Source organism: Balaenoptera borealis (genome assembly GCF_965194805.1).
Source record: "Balaenoptera borealis genome assembly, chromosome: 10".
In the NCBI taxonomy this organism is placed as follows: Eukaryota; Metazoa; Chordata; class Mammalia; order Artiodactyla; family Balaenopteridae; genus Balaenoptera; species Balaenoptera borealis.
This window is the reverse complement of record NC_138874.1, coordinates 81,125,603-81,147,204: the sequence shown is the minus strand read 5'-3', so window position 1 is coordinate 81,147,204 and position 21,602 is coordinate 81,125,603. Positions and strand designations below refer to the sequence as shown.

Here is a 21,602-nt window from a genome sequence, read left to right as displayed (position 1 = left end):
TATTGAAGAATCCTTGCATTCCTGGGATAAACCCCACTTGATCATGATGTATGATCCTTTTAATGTGCTGTTGGATTCTGTTTGCTAGTATTTTGCTGAGGATTTTTGCATCTATGTTCGTCAGTGATATTGGCATGTAGAAAGCTGGAGTAGCAATTCCCATATCAGATGAAATAGACTTTAAAATAAAGACTATTACAAGAGACAAAGAAGGACACTACCTAATGATCAAGGGATGAATCCAAGAAGAAGATATAGCAATTGTAAATATTTATGCACCCAACATAGGAGCACCTCAATACATAAGGCAAATGCTAACAGCCATAAAAGGGGAATCGACAGTAAAACAATCATAGTAAGAGACTTTAACACCTCACTTTCACCAATGGACAGATCATCCAAAATGAAAATAAATAAGGAAACACAAGCTTTAAATGACAGATTAAACAAGATGGACTTAATTGATATTTATAGTACATTCCATCCCAAAATGACAGAATACACTTTCTTCTTAAGTGCTCATGGAACATTCTCCAGGATAGATCATATCTTGGGTCACAAATCAAGCCTTGGTAAATTTAAGAAAATTGAAATCGTATCAAGCATCTTTTCCAACCACAATGCTATGAGAGTAGATATCAATTACAGGAAAAAAAACTGTAAAAATGCAAACACATGGAGGCTAAAAAATATGCTACTAAATAACCAAGAGATCACTGAAGAAATCAAAGAGGAAATCAAAAAATACCTAGAAACAGATGACAATGGAAACACAAGGACCCAAAACCTATGGAATGTAGCAAAAGCAGTTCTAAGAGGGAAGTTTATAGCAATACAATCCTACCTCAAGAAACAAGAAAAATCTCAAATAAACAACCTAACCTTATACCTAAAGCAATTAGAGAAAGAAGAGCAAAAAAAAAAAAAAAAAAAAAACCAAGTTAGCAGAAGAAAAGAAATCATAAAGATCAGATCAGAAATAAATGAAAAAGAAATGAAGGAAATGATAGCAAAGATCAATAAAACTAAAAGCTGGTTCTTTGAGAAGATAAACAAAATTGATAAACCATTAGCCAGACTCATCATGAAAAAAAGGGAGAAGACTCAAATCAACAGAATTAGAAATGAAAAAGGAGAAGTAACAACCGACACTGCAGAAATACAAAGGATCATGAGAGATTACTACAAGCAACTATATGCCACTAAAATTGACAACCTGGAAGAAATGGACAAATTCTTAGAAAAGAACAACCTTCCAAGACTGAACCAGGAAGAAATAGAAAATATGAACAGAACAATCACAAGCACTGAAATTGCAACTGTGATTAAAAATCTTCCAACAAACAAAAGCCCAGGACCAGATGGCTTCACAGGCCACTTCTATCAAACATTTAGAGAAGAGCTAACACCCATCCTTCTCAAACTCTTCCAAAATATAGCAGAGGGAGGAACACTCCCACACTCATTCTACGAGGCCACTATCACCCTGATACCAAAACCAGACGAAGATGTCACAAAAAAAGAAAACATTGGCCCTCTTTTTGAAGAGATGGTTAGAAATCTTTTTTTCCTTCATGGCTGGGAGATTTCTTCCTTAAAGAGGCCAACGGGAGCTGCAAGAACAACATCAGACACTAGAGGGGAGTATTCTGCACCGACTGGACCTTAAAGGCTGATACCTTGAACTCCAATCGCCTGGGCAATGAGTGAACAGTCTAAATAAACAGGACGTGAGAAAACAGAACTCCATCCATGAATAGGTGCTACAGGTGACCCCTAAGCTTATGAACTGCCACAGTCTCCCGATTTGTGGAGCTTAGTGAAAAAGTTCTCTCTGTGTCTTCAGGCTATACATTTATTTATATAAAATTCATTCATTCATTCCACATATACTTATTGGCACCTGCCATGTGCTTGGCACTCTTTTAGGTACTTTTTATAGCCTTGAACAAAATCGATAAATTTTCTGTGCCTGCTGAGTTTACATTCTTGTTGGGAGAGACAGATAATAAACAAACAAGCAAATATCTATCATATCAGTGGTGCTATAAGGAAAATTAAGCAGGATTAGGGGCTAAATCTCAGTAGTTGGCAAGGGCTTGCAATTTTGAATAGGGTGGTCGAAGGAAGAATGGGAAAGAGAAGGCCTGAAAGAGGGGCCAAGGCAAACTGCATGGATATCTGATGAAACAGTGGTCCAGAAGGAGAACTGCAACTTCAAAGGCACTGAGATAAGGGCATGCTGGACATATATAAGGCACGGCTGTTCAGCTGGTGTAAAAAAAGCTGGTTTTCAAAAAGCTGCACAAATATAAATTGGAATAAAACAGAACCCTGCAGCTTCTTTATACCAAAGCCCAATAACATTCCCCCAGCAATTTCTGGTCCTAGATAAGAGCATGGGCTACACTGGCAGACAAATCTTAATATGAGTGCAGATTTTGCAGCATACTAGCAAGGACTAGCAAAGACTCTCTGGGCAAGTTACTTAACTTCTGTGAGTGGCACTTTCTCAGGATTATTGTGAAACTTATATGAGACTAACACAAATAAAGCACTTAGCATTGTACCTGGCATACAGAAAGAACACAATAAGGAATTACATTATCTGTACACATGACAGATAATGTAGTTGCTGCTATAAACATAGAGCTAGAGTATTAAAAGGAATAGAGCCAAACAGAGATGAAGGATGGGCAATAGTGTACTATTACACTTTAATAGTAATGAAGGTGAATTTCTTAAAAGCCAACAATAGCCAAAAATCCCATACAGAAAAAAAAGGGATTATATGGAAACACATACCAAAAATTTTAAATGTACACATAGTGCCCAATTTTTTAAAAGACTTTAGTGAAAAACTGGGCAATGTCTTAAATATTTAAAGGGCTGTCTGGATGGGGAATATAGAGTGTGCTAGGGTGGGGGTCAGATGCCACGGCAGAGTTTGCATTCTTCATGAGCAAAGGTTGGCGTCGTCTGCTTAAGAGATCATCAGTGGATATTCTAGAATATCTATATAGGAGGGGATTGGGGAATGAATTAAGTACTAGAAGGGATCAAGAAATGAACTTTACTTGAAGGTGTTTTTTGAAAAGCAAACACTATGTTTATTTGAGATAACTGGGGATGGGGCAGTGGTGATGGGGATTGTGAGGTAGCTGAAGGCATCTTTTGGCTGGAACAATGGGTCCAGTCTGTACCAAGAGCCCAGACTCCCTCTACACACTCACATCACAAGGAAGTGTTTAATGTAGGAAGGATTGCTATGTTGGGGTAACATAGGGTGAACCATACCTGTCTTCTTAAGTTGCACTAGGCCCTGAGGAATCCTGTTAACAGAAAGAATATACCCATCTTCTGTTGGGACTTCATACTCCTCACAGGGATAACCTTTATGTTGGATGATTTCACTCTATGGAAAAAACACAATTTTTTTTTGAGTTCAGTTCTGTATGGTTATGTTCTCAATGATTATAAGGTAAAAAGTAGATTCCTTGATGCTGGAAGAGATAGACAAGAAATTCCTTGCTTTTCACTAGCTAATTATGTTATCGTAAAAAAAATTAGCAAACCCTCTCCAGTGCTCATTTTCTTTATCTTTAATGTGGAGATCGAACTAGAAGGGTAGTTCTTAAAGTGTGGGCTCTAGACCAAGAGCATAGCATCACTTGGGCACTTGGTAGCAATAGCAAATGATCAGTCTCCACTCAAACCTATTGAATTGGGAACTCTGGGGCTGGGGCCCAGCAATTTGTGTCTTAACAAGTTCCTTAGAAAATTCTGATGCACTCTAATATTTGAGACCCACTGGAAAAGAACACTGATTCCAAAACCTGGGTGTGTGTCAGAAACATCTGGGACACTTCAACATAAATATTCCTGGGCCCACTTTGGGTTAGGGATCAGGGAATTCCAATGCAGCCAGTGGGGCAGGACAGCTTATGAGAACCCCTGGTCCATGTATTCCCTAAAGTTCTTTTCAGCTTTAAAACCAGACTCAAGAGCAGTACAGTCGTTCCTCAGTATCTGCGAGGAACTGGTTCCAAGACACCCCATAGATACCAATATCTGAGGATGGTCAAGTCCCTTACATAAAATGGGGTAGTATGTCAGTCCTCCGTATTGGCGAGTTCCGCATTCACGGATATGGAGGGCTGACTGTAGTTCTTAACACTTTTAGGTTAAGGATCCCTCAGTGAATTTGAGGAAAATATAAAAATGGATATACACATGGACACATTATATACTTTCAGGGGTTTCAGATTTCCTCTTCCCTATATATGGACTCCTGGTTAAGGACCCCTACTCAATACAGTTGTTACATATAGAAACTCTTTGTAAAATATAAAGCTGCTGCAATCTCCTCAGTATCCTCAGTTTCTGCCTACTGTAGTTAATTAGAGAAGGAGGGAATTATTTCTCTTAGCTGCTGCTTTTAAAGGAACAAGAGAGGAGAAAGCTAAATGCCCAGTGTAGTATATAAGACAAAAGGGCATAATAGTTAAGAGAAAGGCCCTGGGGTCCCACTGTTTGAGTTTTTAAATCCTGGCTCTCACACTAATGCATAAACTAACTGTGTGATCTTAGGAAATTTAGTTAACTTGCCCCTATTCCTCAGTTTATTCGTCTGTAAATTAGGTATACCAGTGGTTTATACTCCTTGGGATTATTGCAAAGAATGTAAAAAGATAATGCACATATGAGACTAACAAGATTGGCTGGCACATAGTAGGGACTCAATGAGCATTAGCTACTACTATAATTAAAAATCACCCCTGTCCTCCCTTTCAAGTAATTCGTATTCATCTTTCAGAATTCAGGTTAAGAAACCTTTCTTCAGAAAAACTTTCCTAAATTCCCTAAGTCCCCCTATTTTATGTTTTCTTCTTTGATTTCTCTTCTCTTGTGATTAGTTTTGAGTGATTAGGAATTGAGTGTCTGTCTTCTCTGCTGGATTGTAAACTCCATGAAGTCAGGGCGCTTAGATCTCTCTGTAACCTCAGTGCATAACACAGTATCGGGGCCTCATAGGTGCTCAACTAACACTAGCTAGAAAAATACCTGAATGAGGACAGTTGTATACCAAAATACAGGATAAATTATATCCATATAAATTAGTACTCAGAGTCAAACCCATTCAGACTCTGAAGCACTTTTTATTCTACTTCATTTAATTTATATGAGAGATTACAAGAATTTTCTATCTTACTTTGCCTCTCCATGCATGACTGCTAAATAGCAGAGTCCAATTCACTGGATTTTAGTCTTAGGGCTCCTGAAGCCCAAACAGTGTGTAGGTGCTGGCCACACCCAGTGGGTGAGGCCCAGGGAGATTGGCTTTACCTACAACTAAAGAGATCCCCTTCACTTAACGACCTAGAGGAATTTGTATGGGAGCTTCTCAGGGCCAGAAGGATGGCCCTTAAGGATCTACACCAATTTGCTAACTATCTGGACAAACCATCAAAAGACAGTCAATAGTTGGAATGGTCAAAAGAAACCTGATATTTGGCATTCATGTAGATTCAGAATATTTCTATAGCTTGTCAGAGTTTTAGAATTCATTCAAGGAGGTTTCTGTAAAAAAGGTCTTAAATCTGTATAAAAGCATGTTAAATCTATGATAAATGTATGGAGCATGAACATTACACACAATCACCTCACTCAAGTGGAGGTAGCCTCTCCTTCCCTGGGAGGGTTTATTGCATAGTTGTCACAATTATGAGCTTTGTGTTCTGGCAGGCCTGGATTTAAATTCTAGCTCTACCACCTACCAGGGGTGTGGCCTGATTTGAGTTGTTTAACCTCTTTAATCTCAGTTCCTTGACTGGAAAAATGAGGATGGCCCTATCTATGGCATAGGGCTGTGAAGATAAAATCAAAAGCTTTTTCTGACCTATTGAGATGATCAAAAACAAAAAAGAGATAAAATCAAACAGTATCTCTACAGCTTTCATCACAATGTCTGCTATGGGATAAGTATTACTATATGGTGGACATTGTTAAAATTCAACTAAGAATGTGAAAGTAAGCCAAAAAGTATTCTCTGAGATACCTAGAAATTTCACTTCATTCATGAAGTTTACTCATAGGAGGACCTCTCTAGCATTCATAGGGGTCCTTTTATTTCTAATCCACAGAGTTACCAGCTCAAACTAGGATTAAATAGATTGGGCGGCACAGGGTGTTACTAGAAGTGGCTGTCTTGAGAGTATGAGAGGAGGTCTAACATCTTTCTAATACTGGAAAAGGTAGAAAAAGAACAGAAAGCACAGACAATGTGGAAATAATCATGGGTCTGAGCTTGACCCAAGATACTGCAATGATTTAACTGCTCCTGGAATGAACCTAAGAATTCAAGAAAAACTTAAACTATGTTTGAAGCTCAAAGGGATTAAGTCATTTGCCTAAGTTTACTGAAATTGTTGAAGAGAAACCCATGTTTACCCACACCCAACTTAGTGTTCTTTCCAGTACAATATGTTAATTTACAACTATGCTCTACTAGCAGAAATCACCACCACATATAAATATAATATATAATGCAGATAATACACAGAGACAAACAATAACATGTAAGGTACTTTGTTTCCTCCCAAATATGGAAAATCCCAACTTACAATATTCATGAATGCTTCTGGGTCCACAGCTTTCGTTGGCATATGTCCTGAATTCACATTTCTCTGGAACAAATGTGCCATCAGAATCAGAAGACACATCTCGTTTCTGTGTGAAATAATCCACTCTCTTGACAAGATTTTTGACATGGTCCAACATCTGCATTTATCTGTTCTTGGTAATATAACAACTGATTCTAAAGTCAGAAGAATCTGTAGGTTTAAAAACTCTTTCATATATTTTCCAGCTGTAATTTCTTCTCCAAATTCTGAAGCAACTTAAACAAGCCTGGTTGACAGGAACAAAAGAATATAGAGTAGAATGGAAACAACATCCAGGATGTCCCAATACTATCTGGCTCCTCCCACTCTCACACAACTTGGTGTGTAGAAAGAACTTTCTTTGATGCAACCTGGAGTTATGTGATATGATACAACTCATAAAATCCCTGTTCATCATCAGGTAATATGGACCATAGGAAGCATCATTTTCTTTTTTTCCTAGTTCTCTAAAAAAAAATTTTTTTTTTTTAGAGTATAGTTGATTTACAATGTGGTGTCAGTTTCAGGTGTTCAGCAAAGTGAATCTGTTATACATATAGATATATCCACTCTTCTTTAGATTCTTTTCCCATATAGGCCATTATGGAGTATTGAGTAGAGTTCCCTGTGCTATACAGTAGGTCCTTATTAATTATCTATTTTATATATAGTAGTGTGTATACGTCAATCCCAATCTTCCAATTTATCTTCCCCCTTTACCCTCTGGTAACCATAAATTTATTTTCTACACCTGTAGAAAATTGTAACTCTATTTCTGTTTTGTAAATAGGTACAAATATCATATGATATTGCTTATATGTGGGGTCTGAAAAAAAGGTTACAAATGAACTTTTTCCTAGTTCTTATCTATCTTTTATAGGTAGAAAGGTATGAAGTCTGTAGAAAACTTTATTTCCCTTTAGAGTCACAGTCTGGGGCTTCAACGATCACTGTCCTTCGGTTGAAGGTCAATGTAGTGATAAGCATTTTTACTTATCAAGAATGTCAAAAACTTTTAGGACATTTTCTATTTTTAGTTATGGGCAAGAACATTGATTGGAAGAAAATGAATCTTCCATGTTTAGGCCATTTCTAGGTAGCTCAACTAAATAGACATGAAAAGTTTTATTTGGGTTTGTAATCACTAGTTAATTGCTGAGAGATTCCTTTGATGGATACCTGGTCATTAAATCATCTGCAATAACTAAAAGGAGTTGCAGCCTAGCTATTTTTATGAACTAAATGCCCCAGTTCAATCAACTATGTGGCCATGTGAGCAATTCCTTAGCCTACTAATATTGAAGCAGGCCAGGAGAATAGTTATTGTCATTTTAAGTAAGGAATGTGTTAGAATTTAAGAAAAAATGCTATTTAAAGTAAAATATTTCTTTACTTTTACATCAGCTCTTCAGAACTGAGCTACCAGCAGCCACACTAATTGAGAGGCTTTTGGAATGTGGGTTGGTGAAGGAGGGGAAGCCAGAACAGGAATGGTGAGTCTGTGTGTAGACAGCTGCCCACACTCTCATCCTCACCCACTCTGGGCCACCTGCATAGGTGTCATGAGGTGAGCTTGCAGCTCTTTTCTGGAGCAGTCTCAACATTCCCACCACTAGTGATCTCATGTGTGCTACGGAGTAGCGATCTGACCTACTTTAGGAGGGCAGAGGAAGCATTTGCCCAACACTTGGTAGAGCCCCAGGTCCTCAGCACCCACTGAGCTCACTCCGAACTTATGCAAAATAAAATTTTGGAAAAGAACTTGGACTCCCAATATTGACATTTTAGGATTTTAAAATGTTAATCAGCCAGACATATACCCACTACTATATATAAAATAGGTAAATATCAAGGACCTACTGTATAGCACAGGGAGCTGTACTGACTATCTTGTAATAACGTATAATGGAAAAGAATCTGGAAAAGAATACATGTATAATATACATATATGTGTGTGTGTATATATATATATATATATAACTGAATCACTTTGCTATATACTTGAAACTAACACAACATTGTAAATGAACTATACTTCAATTAAAAAAAAAAGTTATGTAGCCAGAAGGAAAGAAAATCTCATTCAGCCCTTTCATTTTCATTTGGGAAGATATGTTAAAAAGCCTTGTCCAACATTACCTAGCTAGATTGTGGCAAGGCCATAACTAAAATTCAGGTGTTTTAATTCATCATTGAATATTATTAACGCATGGGAATAAAACGTAACATCTCAATGTTCTGCATTCAAGGACAAAGGCTCACCTACTATCGAAAGCAATTACATCAGTTTCTGTGAATTGTCTCTTTAAAAGTTCTCTCTGGATTTAAAATTCAGAACAATTCTCAATAATTTCATTATAAATTTGGGACATATAATCTCACATTGTTCCAATATATTCAGGTGAGGTCAACTCTCACATAATATACATGTGAATACTGTATAGACTTATTAATGAAAGAACTGATGCCAAAAAACTGATTAGTTCTGAAAAAATCCTACGTTTTTGATGGTAGGACTACTTCCCTTCAACACGGCCTCTTTTACAGCCTTTAGAAACTGTGCTCTCCTTGCATACAAGCAAATGTAGAGAAAATAGAGTTCAATTTCGCTATCAAATTCTTGGGTGACTTTATGAGCTCACAACTGTCAGTTTGGAAGCAAGAAAGTGACATGCAAGGTCCACCTCAAAGAGCTACGTTTTGAACAAATATGAAATAAGTATAGCTCTTCCCCACTGCAGAATTTTAACAATGCCCTCAACACCTGAGCAACCCACAGCTTGTGGAAATTATCATTATAGAGAACGGGGAATCCAAATGTGCCAGTGTGACCTCCAACTTGGAATTGTTTATCTTGAGAGATTTCTCTTTAGAAGTTTCCATCAAGGAAAGCTGTGATATTTTAAAATGGGTTTTTTGCCATCTCAATACACAAAGGAGGATCTGAAGTATCCTGACATCTTGAAACTAAGAAAATACATCTCCCCTAATGAGCACTATCTATAAATCAGTTAAATATCAAAATTACATAAAAAGGGACAGGTCAAATAGGAGAGAGATTAAGGAAAATCTAAGAAAAAAGTGAATAGAGGATCATTACCTATAGATGTACTGTGTGTAAAAATTATAAAAAATTGAATCAGTTAAACAAAACAGGACACCCCGACCTCCACACACACACCAGTAACACAAGAGTATAAAAAAAAACAAAACTGGGAGTGAATTCCTCTTTTCTATTTGAGTTGCAGGTTAAAGGGCTCTCAAGTGCTGCTTTCCCCCAAGGTTGAATTGAGTTTTATTAAAACAATTCTTTCAGGTTCTATAATCCAAAACCTCAAGTCCAATGAAGGCTGTGCCATGGAATCTGCCTGAAGGTCCAAGTCAGTGCTCTCGTCAGAATCACTCTATGATCAAATGACCAAAACTTTTGTACAAACGGATGCCCTACTCCTTCTCTCAATATGAATTATCTCACAAGAGACTCAGGGCCATCAGGCAAATGCTCTCTTGGTTTATCTGCCCTCCCAGTTTGTTAGACATGCCTGAAAATATACGATTGTCATTCTGACACCAATCAATATCTCTCAGCTGCATTAATCAACATGTGATGATTCTTTTTTTAAAATATAAATTGTTTTGTCTTAAAATAAAGTTACTAATCTCTAAAATAAGTTGTAGTTAAATTTAAAAAAATTTAGATCTTTGGGAAAACATTTTAAAGATTATTGAAAAATAAGACAACAGAATGTACTTATGTTTATGCTGAAGCACAAGGAAAACTACAGGATTTTAAAATAATCATGGCACAATATTGAGGTTGCTGGTATTATAGAAGGTATAACCTTTGTAGGTGAGTTGGTTTCTAAAAACACAAATATTTATACCTAAACTTATCACCTTATGAAGTTCTAGAAAATTCAAGAATATACAGTACTGGTCCATTAACATCATGATGTTTCTTGGAATTTATCCCTTTCTTCTAGGTTATCCAATTTGTTGGCATGCAATTGTTCATAGTAGTTTCATGTGATCCTTTGTATTTCTGTGGTATCAGTTGTAATGTTGCCTTCTTTTAATTTCTAGTTTTATTTATTTGAGTCATCTCTCTTTTTTTTCATAGTCTAGCTAACAGTTTGTCAATTTTGATTATCTACTCAAAAAACTAATTCAGTGTTCCATTGATTTTTTCTATCGTTTTTCTTGTTATAGTTTTATTATAACGTATCTTGGAGAAAGTCATTTTGAATTGATATTTTGGGGCAAACTATTAGCTTCATGAACTTGGATGTCCAAATTTCTCCCCAGATTTGGGAATTTCTCCTTCTCCTTCTGGGACTCTAGTGATGTGTACATTGTTTTCATTAATTTATCCTGTAAGTCCTATAGACTCTCTTTGTTCCTTTTCTTTATCTTTTGTTTTCTGTTCCTCTGATTGAATAATTTCAATTGATCTGTCTTCGTGCTCATTGATTCATTGTTTTGTTTGTTTCAATCTGCCTTTGAAATTCTCTATTATTCAGTACCAGTCATTGTATTCTTCAGCTCCAAAATTTCTGTTTGGTTCTTTATATGTTTTCTATCTCTTTGTTGAACTTCTCATCTTGTTCTTGTATTTTCCGGATACCATCAAATTGTTTATTTGTGTTCTCCTGTAGCTGAGTATCTTTAGAACAATTGTTTATAATTCTTTGTTGGGCAATTCCTGGTTCTCCATTTCTCTGGGGCCAGTTCATGAAGGTTTACTGTATTCCTCATTCTTTGTGATCCTTAAAGCCTTGTGTAGGTGTCTGTATTTGGACACACAGTCGTCTCTTCCAGACTTTATGGTCTGACTGTGGTAAAGGAAGACTTTTACCTGTGGATGGGGCATGCTGAAGTGTGCTATGGCCTCAGGTCAAGTTGTGCAGGGCACCAAGTGCAGGAGTGTGTGGTGGCACCAGGGAGTGAGGTCTCTTGGGCTCAGATTGCTGGGATCCACAGTATCGACAGCGGTGTGGTCCTTGGTGAGTGCTACAGGGCTCACAGTGACTGCAAGTGTTCTTGGGGCCCTCAGTAGTGCCTTCAGGTCCAGCAGCTAGGGATCGGGGACTGATTGCAGATACACACATCGTGGTGGGGACTGGGGAGAGAGCAAGAGCCGGCCCAACTGTGGGCACACTGGCTCTTGTGGAGTCATGGCCCTCTGTGCTTTGATCTGACTTTTATAAGGTAAGCTGGAGTGTCTTCATCAACTAGTGAAACTATGAAACCTCTGATGTAGAGAGCAGCAATCATATCCCCCACAGACTGGTCCAAGTGCGAATCCTGACTCCGCCCCTTCCTGGCCCTGTGAGTTTTGTTAAACCACTTAACCTCTCAGAGCCTCAGTAAAAATGAGGTGCGGGCTTCCCTGGTGACGCAGTGGTTGAGAATCTGCCTGCCAATGCAGGGGACACGGGTTCGTGCCCTGGTCTGGGGAGATCCCACGTGCCGCGGAGCAACTGGGCCCGTGAGCCACAACTACTGAGCCTGCGCGTCTGGAGCCTGTGCTCCGCAACGGGAGAGGCTGCGACAGTGAGAGGCCCGCGCACCGCGATGAAGAGTGGCCCCCGCACCGCGATGAAGAGTGGCCCCCGCTTGCCACAACTAGAGAAAGCCCTCGCACAGAAACGGAGACCCAACACAGCCATACATACATACATACATACATACATAAATAAAAAGAATGTAAGCAGACAAGAATAGCATTAAAAAAAAAAATTAAAAAACAAAAAATGAGGTGCTATCAGGATAAATGGGAAAATGTATGCAAATGGAATAAGCACATAGTGGGTGCTTAAAGAACTGTCTTTCCTTTCCCTTTATCTTTTCTTCTTAAAGGATCCTGTGATATGGACACAAGCTTGGTGGCTTAAGTTTTCAGATTTAGTTCTAAACCAGGATTAAGTCATAGTTTCTTAGAGCCCAAATCATACACTTCTGAAATCGTTTAGTTCAACTTTATCACTTTTCTTAAAAAATTATGTAGTATGTAGAATACATATTTGTGGTGAAACTTCAAACACTATGAAACACATGGAATGAGATGTACATCCTACTTTTCTTCTTGGAATTAATTCCCATTGATAGTTTGATGTGTGTCTTTTAAGACACTTTTTATAAGTTTACATATATACGTAATTATGCATACTGATAATTATACATACATATAACATTATTTACATGAATGAATTCATTTACATAAATATGTGTATATTTACATATTTATATACAGCTCTGAAAGTCTCTTGCATATATAAAAAGTCCTTTCCATTTCAATATTTTAAACTATCTCATTCTATGTGACTGCATAAAGCCACATTGTATGTATCAAGATATGATGATGGACCAAATATTCCTTGTTGATGGCTTTTAGCTTGTTTGCAATGTTTCATTATTATGAATAATACCATAGCAACTACCCTTGTATATATATATATAGTGAGCACATATGAGAGTATTTTTATAGAAAAGATTTATAGATATAAATCTATACTGTAATGTATGCCATCTACATTTTCATAGATACTGCTAAGTTGCCTCCAAAAGACCAAACCAATGTAAGTTCTCCTAATAGGGCATGAACATGATTGTTTCTCCACATCTTCCTTCATCAATTCTGCACTTCATAAATCTTTTTAATTTTGCCAATATGATGGGATCAAGGCATCTCATTGTAATTTTAGTTTGCATTTTCTTGAGTTATAATGAAATTGAGACTTTTTAAATGTTTTGGCTATTTGATTTTCTTTTATGAATTGCCTTTGCAAATTATTAGCCTGTTTTCTCTGTGTTTTTTAAAAAATTTGTCTGGGCTTTTAATTTTTTACGAATATTGATAAACGGTTTGTTATACATATTGCAAATATTTTCTCTTTCTCTCTTAAACTTTTTGATTGTGGTGCCTTTCTTTAGTTATTACTTCATCATACGGAAGTGTTAAAATGTTATGAGTTAAGTCTCTTGAGGTTTTCATTTTGGGTTTCTGGCTTTTCTGAGTTTTAAGACAGTTTTTCTCTACTCCAAGGTTATACAAATATAGTTTATATTCTTTTCAATATTTCTACAATATTTTTCATTTAGCACTCTGGACCATTTGAAATTTATTTTTTAGTATGGGTAGGTATTGAATCTGGGTTATTTTTTCTAAGTAGTTGTTTAATTTTACCAGTATCACTTACTATATAGTCTTTTCTGATTCCACTGCCATGAAAGCCACCTTTACACTTTCATCTTATATTACAAAATCCTGAAGCCTCTGAGCTTACAAGATTTTCCTAGAGCAATTCTTCTCAGCTGGGAGTGATTTCATCTCCCAGGGGAGTTCCGGCAATGCGTGGAGACGTTTTTGGATGTCATCACTATAGGAATGTTACTGGCATCTAGTGTTAGAGGCCAGGGGTGCGGCTAAGCATCTTACAATGCACAGGACGGACTGCAAAACAAAGAATTTCCCAACCCCAAATGTCAGTAATGCTGAGGTTGAGAAATCTTGGCCTAGAGTCATCACAGTACATGAATATAAATCTGAAAAAAAAATTCTACTTAGAAGAGGTATGTGAACATATTTTTTAAATCAGTATTTAAAATTATTGCTTTTTTTGTATCCGTTGACAAATCCTCTTAGAGTTGTTTTGCATATGAGCTTGTTATCATGATTTAGTAGCTGTCTGTTTTGCAGTTGAGGAAAAAATGTGACCTTTCCTCATTGTCTTTTCTACGCGATGCTCCCTAGTCTCATAAGTAAAATGTTTTATGCTCACCAACTGTAGAACACAGTGTTTTATCCTCTGGATGACAAATACATATATCAACTGTGTGTTCATTTCAAAGCACTGGCTTTTACTGGACCAGGTACGGAGGAAGTTTTCAGACTTGATTTTACCTCTCATTTGCAAGAAAATCAGACTGAGAATCATCTGATTGATGATGCTGATTTCAGTTCCCACCCTAAACTAACTGAAGCAGGGTCTCTACTTATATTGTCACCCTTTGAGATTTTGAAAATTTTGGTGTAGGCAGTAGAGAAATGGCTGGAATTATTTTAGTCCAGGGGTACTTGAAAGATGAATCAGGCTTGGGTGGATCCAAATTTAAAATCTGGGGTCAGACAGGGAGTAGCATGAAGCACTACAGATCCTTATGAAGGGAGAGGGGAACTAAACCATAGAAAGGGTCATGCAAAGACACTAAAGTGGCGGCACTGGAATTTCCCTGGCTGCTGGGGTGTGGAAGTACTTGGTGTTCAACTCTGCTTTCATCTGCCCTGATCTTTTAAGTGATCACATTTATAGGAATAAAGCACAATGAGATTAACAAACACCTAACAGATCAACTAGTTTATTTCACAGATAAAACAGGCCCAGAAGAGGGAAACAACTTTCCCAAATGTGTAAGACCAGCTTCAGCATGATGGAAGCTAAGGAAAGCAAGCGGCATGGGGAGTAAAAACAGAGAGAAGGTCTCGAGAGGAAACAGGATAAATAGAGGCCCCTTCTATCACCTCACTAGCATTCATGGGATGGGACCTCCTAGCAACATCCACTGTACCCCTGTAAAATCATTAGATGGTAAGTGTGTCTGTATTCAGAGGTTGCCTCTCCTTTCTATGCATTCTTTTTTTTTTTTTATTGGAGTATAATTGCTTTACAGTGTTGTGTTAGTTTTTGCTGTACACTGAGGTGAATCAGCTATATGTATACATATATCCCCTCCCTCTTGGACCTCCCTCCCCGCATCCCCCCACCCCACCCATCTAGATCATCACAGAGCACCGAGCTGAGCTCCCTATGCTATACAGCATGTTCCCACTAGCTATCTGTTTTACACACGGTAATGTATATATGTCAATCCTAATCTCCCAATTCATCCCACCCTCCCCTTCCCGCACTGTGTTTGCATGTTCGTTCTCTACACCTGCGTCTTTATTCCTGCCCTACAAATAGGTTCATCTGTACCATTTTTCTAGATTCCACATATAGGCGTTAATATACGATGTTTGTTTTTCTCTTTCTGAGTTACTTCGCTCTGTATGACAGACTCTAGGTCCATCCACATCTCTACAAATGACCCAATTTCATTCCTTTTATGGCTGAGTAATATTCCATTGTATATATACACCACGTTTTCTTTATCCATTCATCTGTTGATGGACATTTAGGTTGCTTCCATGTCCTGGCTATTGTAAATAGTGCTGCAATGAACATTGGGGTACATGTGTCTTTTTGAATTATGGTTTTCTCAGAGTATATGCGCAGTAGTGGGATTGCTGGGTCATATGGTACTTCTATTTTTAGTTTTTAAAGGAACCTCCATACTGTTCTCCATAGTGGCTGTATCAATTTACATTCCCACCAGCAGTGCAAGAGCATCCTTGATTTTGAGACTCTCTTTGTTCCCAGAACATAGCAGCTGATTGCCTACCTCACCCTGTTACTAACATGATGTATGATTTCCAAAGATTCTCCCCAAGGGTTCCTGTCCTGAAATGTTTATTTGATTGTCTGTGATATGTCTAGTATATCTTTCCAACAGGGAATATGCAGCCTATTATTAATCACATTAATACAGACCAAATAAAATAGATCAAAACAAACAATGAAAAATCTAGAAACTTTACAATTTTAAAACAATGCCCTTAAAGATATAGAAGAAAAACAATTTTTTCCTGCTCTTTAAAACCTATAATACACCTAATAAAGGATGGTACAATTGAGGATTATAAAAGACTCTAGCCGTCATTGAGTTTCTTTAAAAATTTTTCCCAGGGTCATTAAAGGGGTAAGTGTGAGAATGTGTAGGTTTAGTTATGTAGCCTGGAAATACCAACTGAGGTCTCAATTCACAGGGACACCTAGCAGGGAGTCCCACCTGGAAGGGACAATTAACTGTAGTGGAATCCGACAGACCTGGGTCCAAATCCCAACTCTGCTTCTCACCAGCTGTGGACCCTTGGACAATTTTCTGATTTTCTCTCTTCTTACCTATAAGTTAATAATAATAACACCTTCTTGCAGCATTGTTGTAAAGCTTAAGTAAAATTATGTGTGAGGTGCACAGAGTGATGTCTGGCATCCAGAAGCTACCCTAATATGTTGCTGTTATTTATTGTTGTTGTTCTTATTATTGGGATTCTGTTCAATTTGGCTTGAGGTGGAGAAGACTGAAAACCAGGCTTACTTGGAAATTTTCTACCTCATATTTTAACGTATACGGAACCTGGAATGGGTGATCCCGACAACAGACCATGCTCTTTAGGGGATGAAGTTTGCCATGTGAGGTCTAGGCGAAGCTGCCTGGTTGGGCTAGGCTGCTGTGGATACCAGGGGCTTTACCTTGACAGCACCTGGCAAGTGAGGAATTTCGAAGTTCTCCAACTAATAATTTGTGTAGACAGCCAAAGCAGAAATTTACTTTGTCTACACAATTTGATTGTCTGTATCGATTAAATCATCAAATCTATTATTGGTTGAGTGTGTACCTTCCACAAGACTTTTCTGAACTAGGCAATGGCCTTGAAAAGACCTTCCACATTTTGCCATAATGGGGATTTTCCATCTGCTATACCTTTCTGTAACCCGAAAACACTGATTCTAGAGGTGTTTATTAATTCATCTAAACACCCTTAAACATTTCCTCACTTATTTTTTTCCCCTCTAAGAAGTCACTCCATTTCCAGAGCATCTCCTTCTGCCCTCTTCTTTCTCCAGTAGATGGTCAAGTCAAGAAACAGGCAAGCATATTCCCTTGCTTATCATATAAAATATGAAATATTCTTCTTACTCTCTTCTCCCAAAAGGTTACCACTTATTTTCCTCTCTTTTATTTACTCAGACATGCATTTAATTCTCTTTTAAAAACATTCTTTTTCAATGTTAATTTTTATAACTCTCTGATGGGAAATTTGGCAATATGTATAAAAAGTTTAAGTATTCTTGATTCAGAAATTTATTTCTAGGGGCCAGCAATAGTGAACAAAAATATTTATAAGGAACAGGGTGAAAAGTTGGAAGCAGCATAAATAGCCATGTGAGTGAAATGGTTACAGAAATTCTACTTGATCCTTACAGCACAATACTGTTCCGTCATTACAAAAATATTGTAGATGTGTATTATAGCTAATACAAAAGTATTCATAATATGTTTTAATGGGTAAAATGAAGGCTACTACACAGTATTTATTGAATATTTTTTAAGTTATAAGCAGACATGAGTAGAAATGAGACCAGAGAAAAATCTATCAAAATACTAATCAAGTAGTTTCCTCTGGGAGCTGAAGTTACTGGTTATTTATTATTTTCTTTGTTAGCTTTTCTCTATGTTTAAAAATGTCTGTAATAAACAATTTTACTTTTGCAATGGTACAAAAACACAGTAAGTCTTTTTTTTTTTTAACTTGAGAAAATATTCCCAAGCCTATTTTAATCTAAGAGAAAGGCAATGTAATTAAGGAGTAGAAGGAACTCTAGCTATGACCTACCTCAGTACAGAGTCCATTCACTGAAGGAAGGCTGATTCAGGAATGCTGTCTGCTCAGGCTCAGGTGCTACAGTATAAAGGGAGGCCAAAGCAGAGGAGGAAGCAGGACACCGACCACACAGAGCTTCCCCTATAATCAGCTACCATTTTAGTAACCAGCTTCACTGCCTCAGGCTTAAATTCTTCTACAGTTGCTTTAATCTGTGGCTACCTTTTCCCCTGATGCCCTAGTGGAGTTCATTAGGCAGTGTTTCCCAAGTGTAGGTATACACCGCTGGGGCTCTGGAAGATTTTAACTGGTACATGTGCATGGTATTAAATAATGCTGAATCACATGATTGTGAGAGTTAGTCTCTGTATTAGTTTCCTGCTGCTGCTGTAACTAATGACTACAAACCTAGTGGCTCACAATCGTATAAGTTTATTCTCTTACAGTTCTGAAGGTTAGAAATCTAAGATCAGGAGGTTGATAGGGCTGCATTCTTTCTGGAGACTTCAGGGGAAAATCTGTTTCCTCACCTTTTCTGGCTTCTAGAGGCTGCCTGCATTCCTTGGCTCCTAGTGTATCATGTCAACTTCTGGTTGTTCCATTGTCATATTTCCTTTTTCTAACTTTGACCTTCTTGCCTCCCTCTTATAAGGACCTTTGTGATGACATTGGACCCATGCAGATAACCCAGAATAAACTCCCCACCTCGAGTATCCTAACTTAATCACCTCTGTAAAGTCTCTCTTGCCATGTAAGGTAACATATTCACAGGTTTCTGGGATTAGGACATGGACATCTTTGGGGGGGGCATTATTCATCCTACCATAGTCTCCCTCTCAAATTTCTTTCAGTCTTTTGAGTGCATCAAGAAGAAAGTCTAACTTTGGTTTATGTCTTTGTTTCTAGCACCCGCTAATCTCTCTTTCAAACAAAGAGCACATATTTAACAAAAAGAAGGCAGTTCTGAAACTCGAGTGTCCTGACTAGTCATCTAATTTATTATTAATTATCTCCTTTTTATTGTTATTATCCTCAAATTTTGGCAAATAATACTTTTTCCTCCCATTTACAGTAACTGTAGAAAGTTTCTTTTAAAAAGTTATTTAATTAAACTGGCAAATTGATTTTGAGACTTTTAAATAAGCAGTATTATAGGTGGCATACAGATGGGGCAAACATTGTGAATGAGGAATGTGAATGACTGAAGTTTGGGAAATATTGCCTTAGTAGAACACCACCCTACTTAAAATTAGGGGAGAATCAGGGAATCCAGGGATGACTCTGCCCCTCACTTTGTTTTGCATGAGGCCTCCCCTGATGAACTGACGGAATTTCCTTTCTGCCTCTGTTGACAGTTGGTTCTGTAGATGGTAGAGGGTGAGCCAGCAAGACAGGGAAAAACACCTTCCTTCTCATTCATGAAGAATGCAAATCACCAATGGAAAATCTGTGAGATATCATGCATTGGGCATTGGATTAGTGCAAACCTCCTTGCAAGTCTTGCTGAGGGGTAAAGGAAAGTCCCTGCACGCAGGTGGTCTCGCTCTGGTCGATGACTATAAATCAGGGCAACATAAGGTAGGAAAGGGCCAGGTCCATAGGACAAGGAGCAATAAAGAACTACAGAGTTTAGACAGGGAGATGACCCCTTCAGCTTGAAGGTAGAGGGGGTGGGTGAAAATGGAATAGAGGGAGAATGGAGAGGATCAAGGAACTCTTCATCTGAAGACAGTTTTTCTTCAGGGACTTTACCAGGAATTTCCCCAGGAGGCATTTGAGGTGGCGGCTTCATCATTGCCAACACTTTAGGTTTTCCCTTGATGCCATCCTCAGTATTAGAAAAGTTTCCTGAGTACCTTCCCAGACTTGCTCATAATGTTCTGATACAAAACTGGAGTTTAATTTCCTCTTTGTTAAAATCATAAGATATCTTAGATCATGGGTCTTCTGTTATTAAAAGATTATAAAAGTTTTTCTTTGCCTTTTATGTAATCTGCCTAAGAAGCAAAGATTCTATGTCGTATTAAATATTTCCTGTACTTCATATTGTCGTTATCAGATCTTTGCTTACTTAGAAAAACTAAGTCTTTTCAATAAAAGAATAGTTTTTTAAAAACTTGTAATTTTCTGTATTTGCCTTTCAAACCTTAAATAACTGGATATACGGATATGCATTACACCAATGTCATGCCCCTCCCCCAAATCTATTTAAAGACATTACCTAGTATTAAACAATTTTAATAACATTTGCATTTCCTAATTTTCCATCATACATGTATATTATTTTTATAGTATGAATAGTATTGTTTCATTATAACTATAAATGTAAAACTTATCACCACATAGCCTTATGATAAGTCTTGTACAGTATGTGGTTAGTAATTTTCCCTTTGCTCCACCCCAATGCTGATTTGTTGGCTTCTGTTTTCAATGTGCAGAGCTTCTCCATCCCACACTGTTGATGACATGCTTTGACAGTCTGGGACCAGGTGTTCATTACCTATAGCAGAGTTTCCAGGAATCTTTTCTTGGGGGAGGAGGAAGTGGCAGCTTGTGGAAGGTATTTTTTTTTTAAAGTGCTAATTTTGATGAAGCTTACTGAGGACGCATAGTATTCCAATTAAATTAACTTTCTCAGCTCAGTTGACTGATTTGGTTAGGAGAGCAGTTGGCACACAAAAAACTTATTGGTGCTTTTATTTATACTTTATATAATGTTTTTAATGATTGCACAATATTATTTTCATTATTATTATTATTTGTATTTGGACTGGCTCTGTGGGAGATGTGATGATGCTGATGAAATTTTTGTTTGTTTTATTTTAAAAGTGACTGAAGTTCTGATGGGACTAAAGCCCTGTCACACCTTGACACTGGCTACGGAAAGTATTTCTTAACCTATCAAGAATACCAGCAATCTGTTTTCACTCTACCCCAAAGCACTAAAATCACATTAGAACTCTAAAATGTAATAAGAACCACATCAATATCTTGTAATCTCTAAATGTCAGATTAAAATATGAGTGGAGAATGGTGTAGTAAGTCAATGGAAGCTTTTAGAGAACTGACATTTCCCTCTAGGTCCGTATATATGTTAGAGATGGTATCAGCACAGAATTCAGCTTTGGGTGAGACTAGGAATTAATTCAAATTAATGAATCCTAATTGAGTGTTTTCTGTTGTCAAGTCCCCTTGCTGAAAGCAATGAAAAGTTAAAACATAAAGCTAAAACTTGGAAACAACTCAGAGGTACTCCAGTGGGTGAATGGTTAAATAAACCATAGCGGATCCATACTGTAGAATATTACTCAGCAATAAAAAGGAACAAACATACAGGTTAACAGTTTGGATGGATCTCAAGGACATTGCTTTGAGAGAAAAAGCCAACATCAAAAGGTCACATACTGCATGATTCCATTTATACAACATTATAGAGATGGAGAACAGATTAGTGG

The 21,602-nt window shown here is 37.5% G+C and overlaps 1 protein-coding gene across 1 annotated transcript in view; it reads right to left on the bottom strand.

Moving 5' to 3' along the window:
- Nucleotides 1–21,602, bottom strand: part of LIPM (lipase family member M) — a 55,527-nt gene that overhangs the window by 13,326 nt on the left and 20,599 nt on the right. The window contains exons 10-12 of the mRNA XM_082406660.1: nt 9,763–9,773; nt 6,624–6,889; nt 3,298–3,415 (exon numbers count right to left, since the gene is read on the bottom strand). Coding sequence (XP_082262786.1) covers nt 3,298–3,415; nt 6,624–6,889; nt 9,763–9,773 — 395 coding nt within the window. The remainder of the gene's footprint in view (nt 1–3,297; nt 3,416–6,623; nt 6,890–9,762; nt 9,774–21,602) is intronic.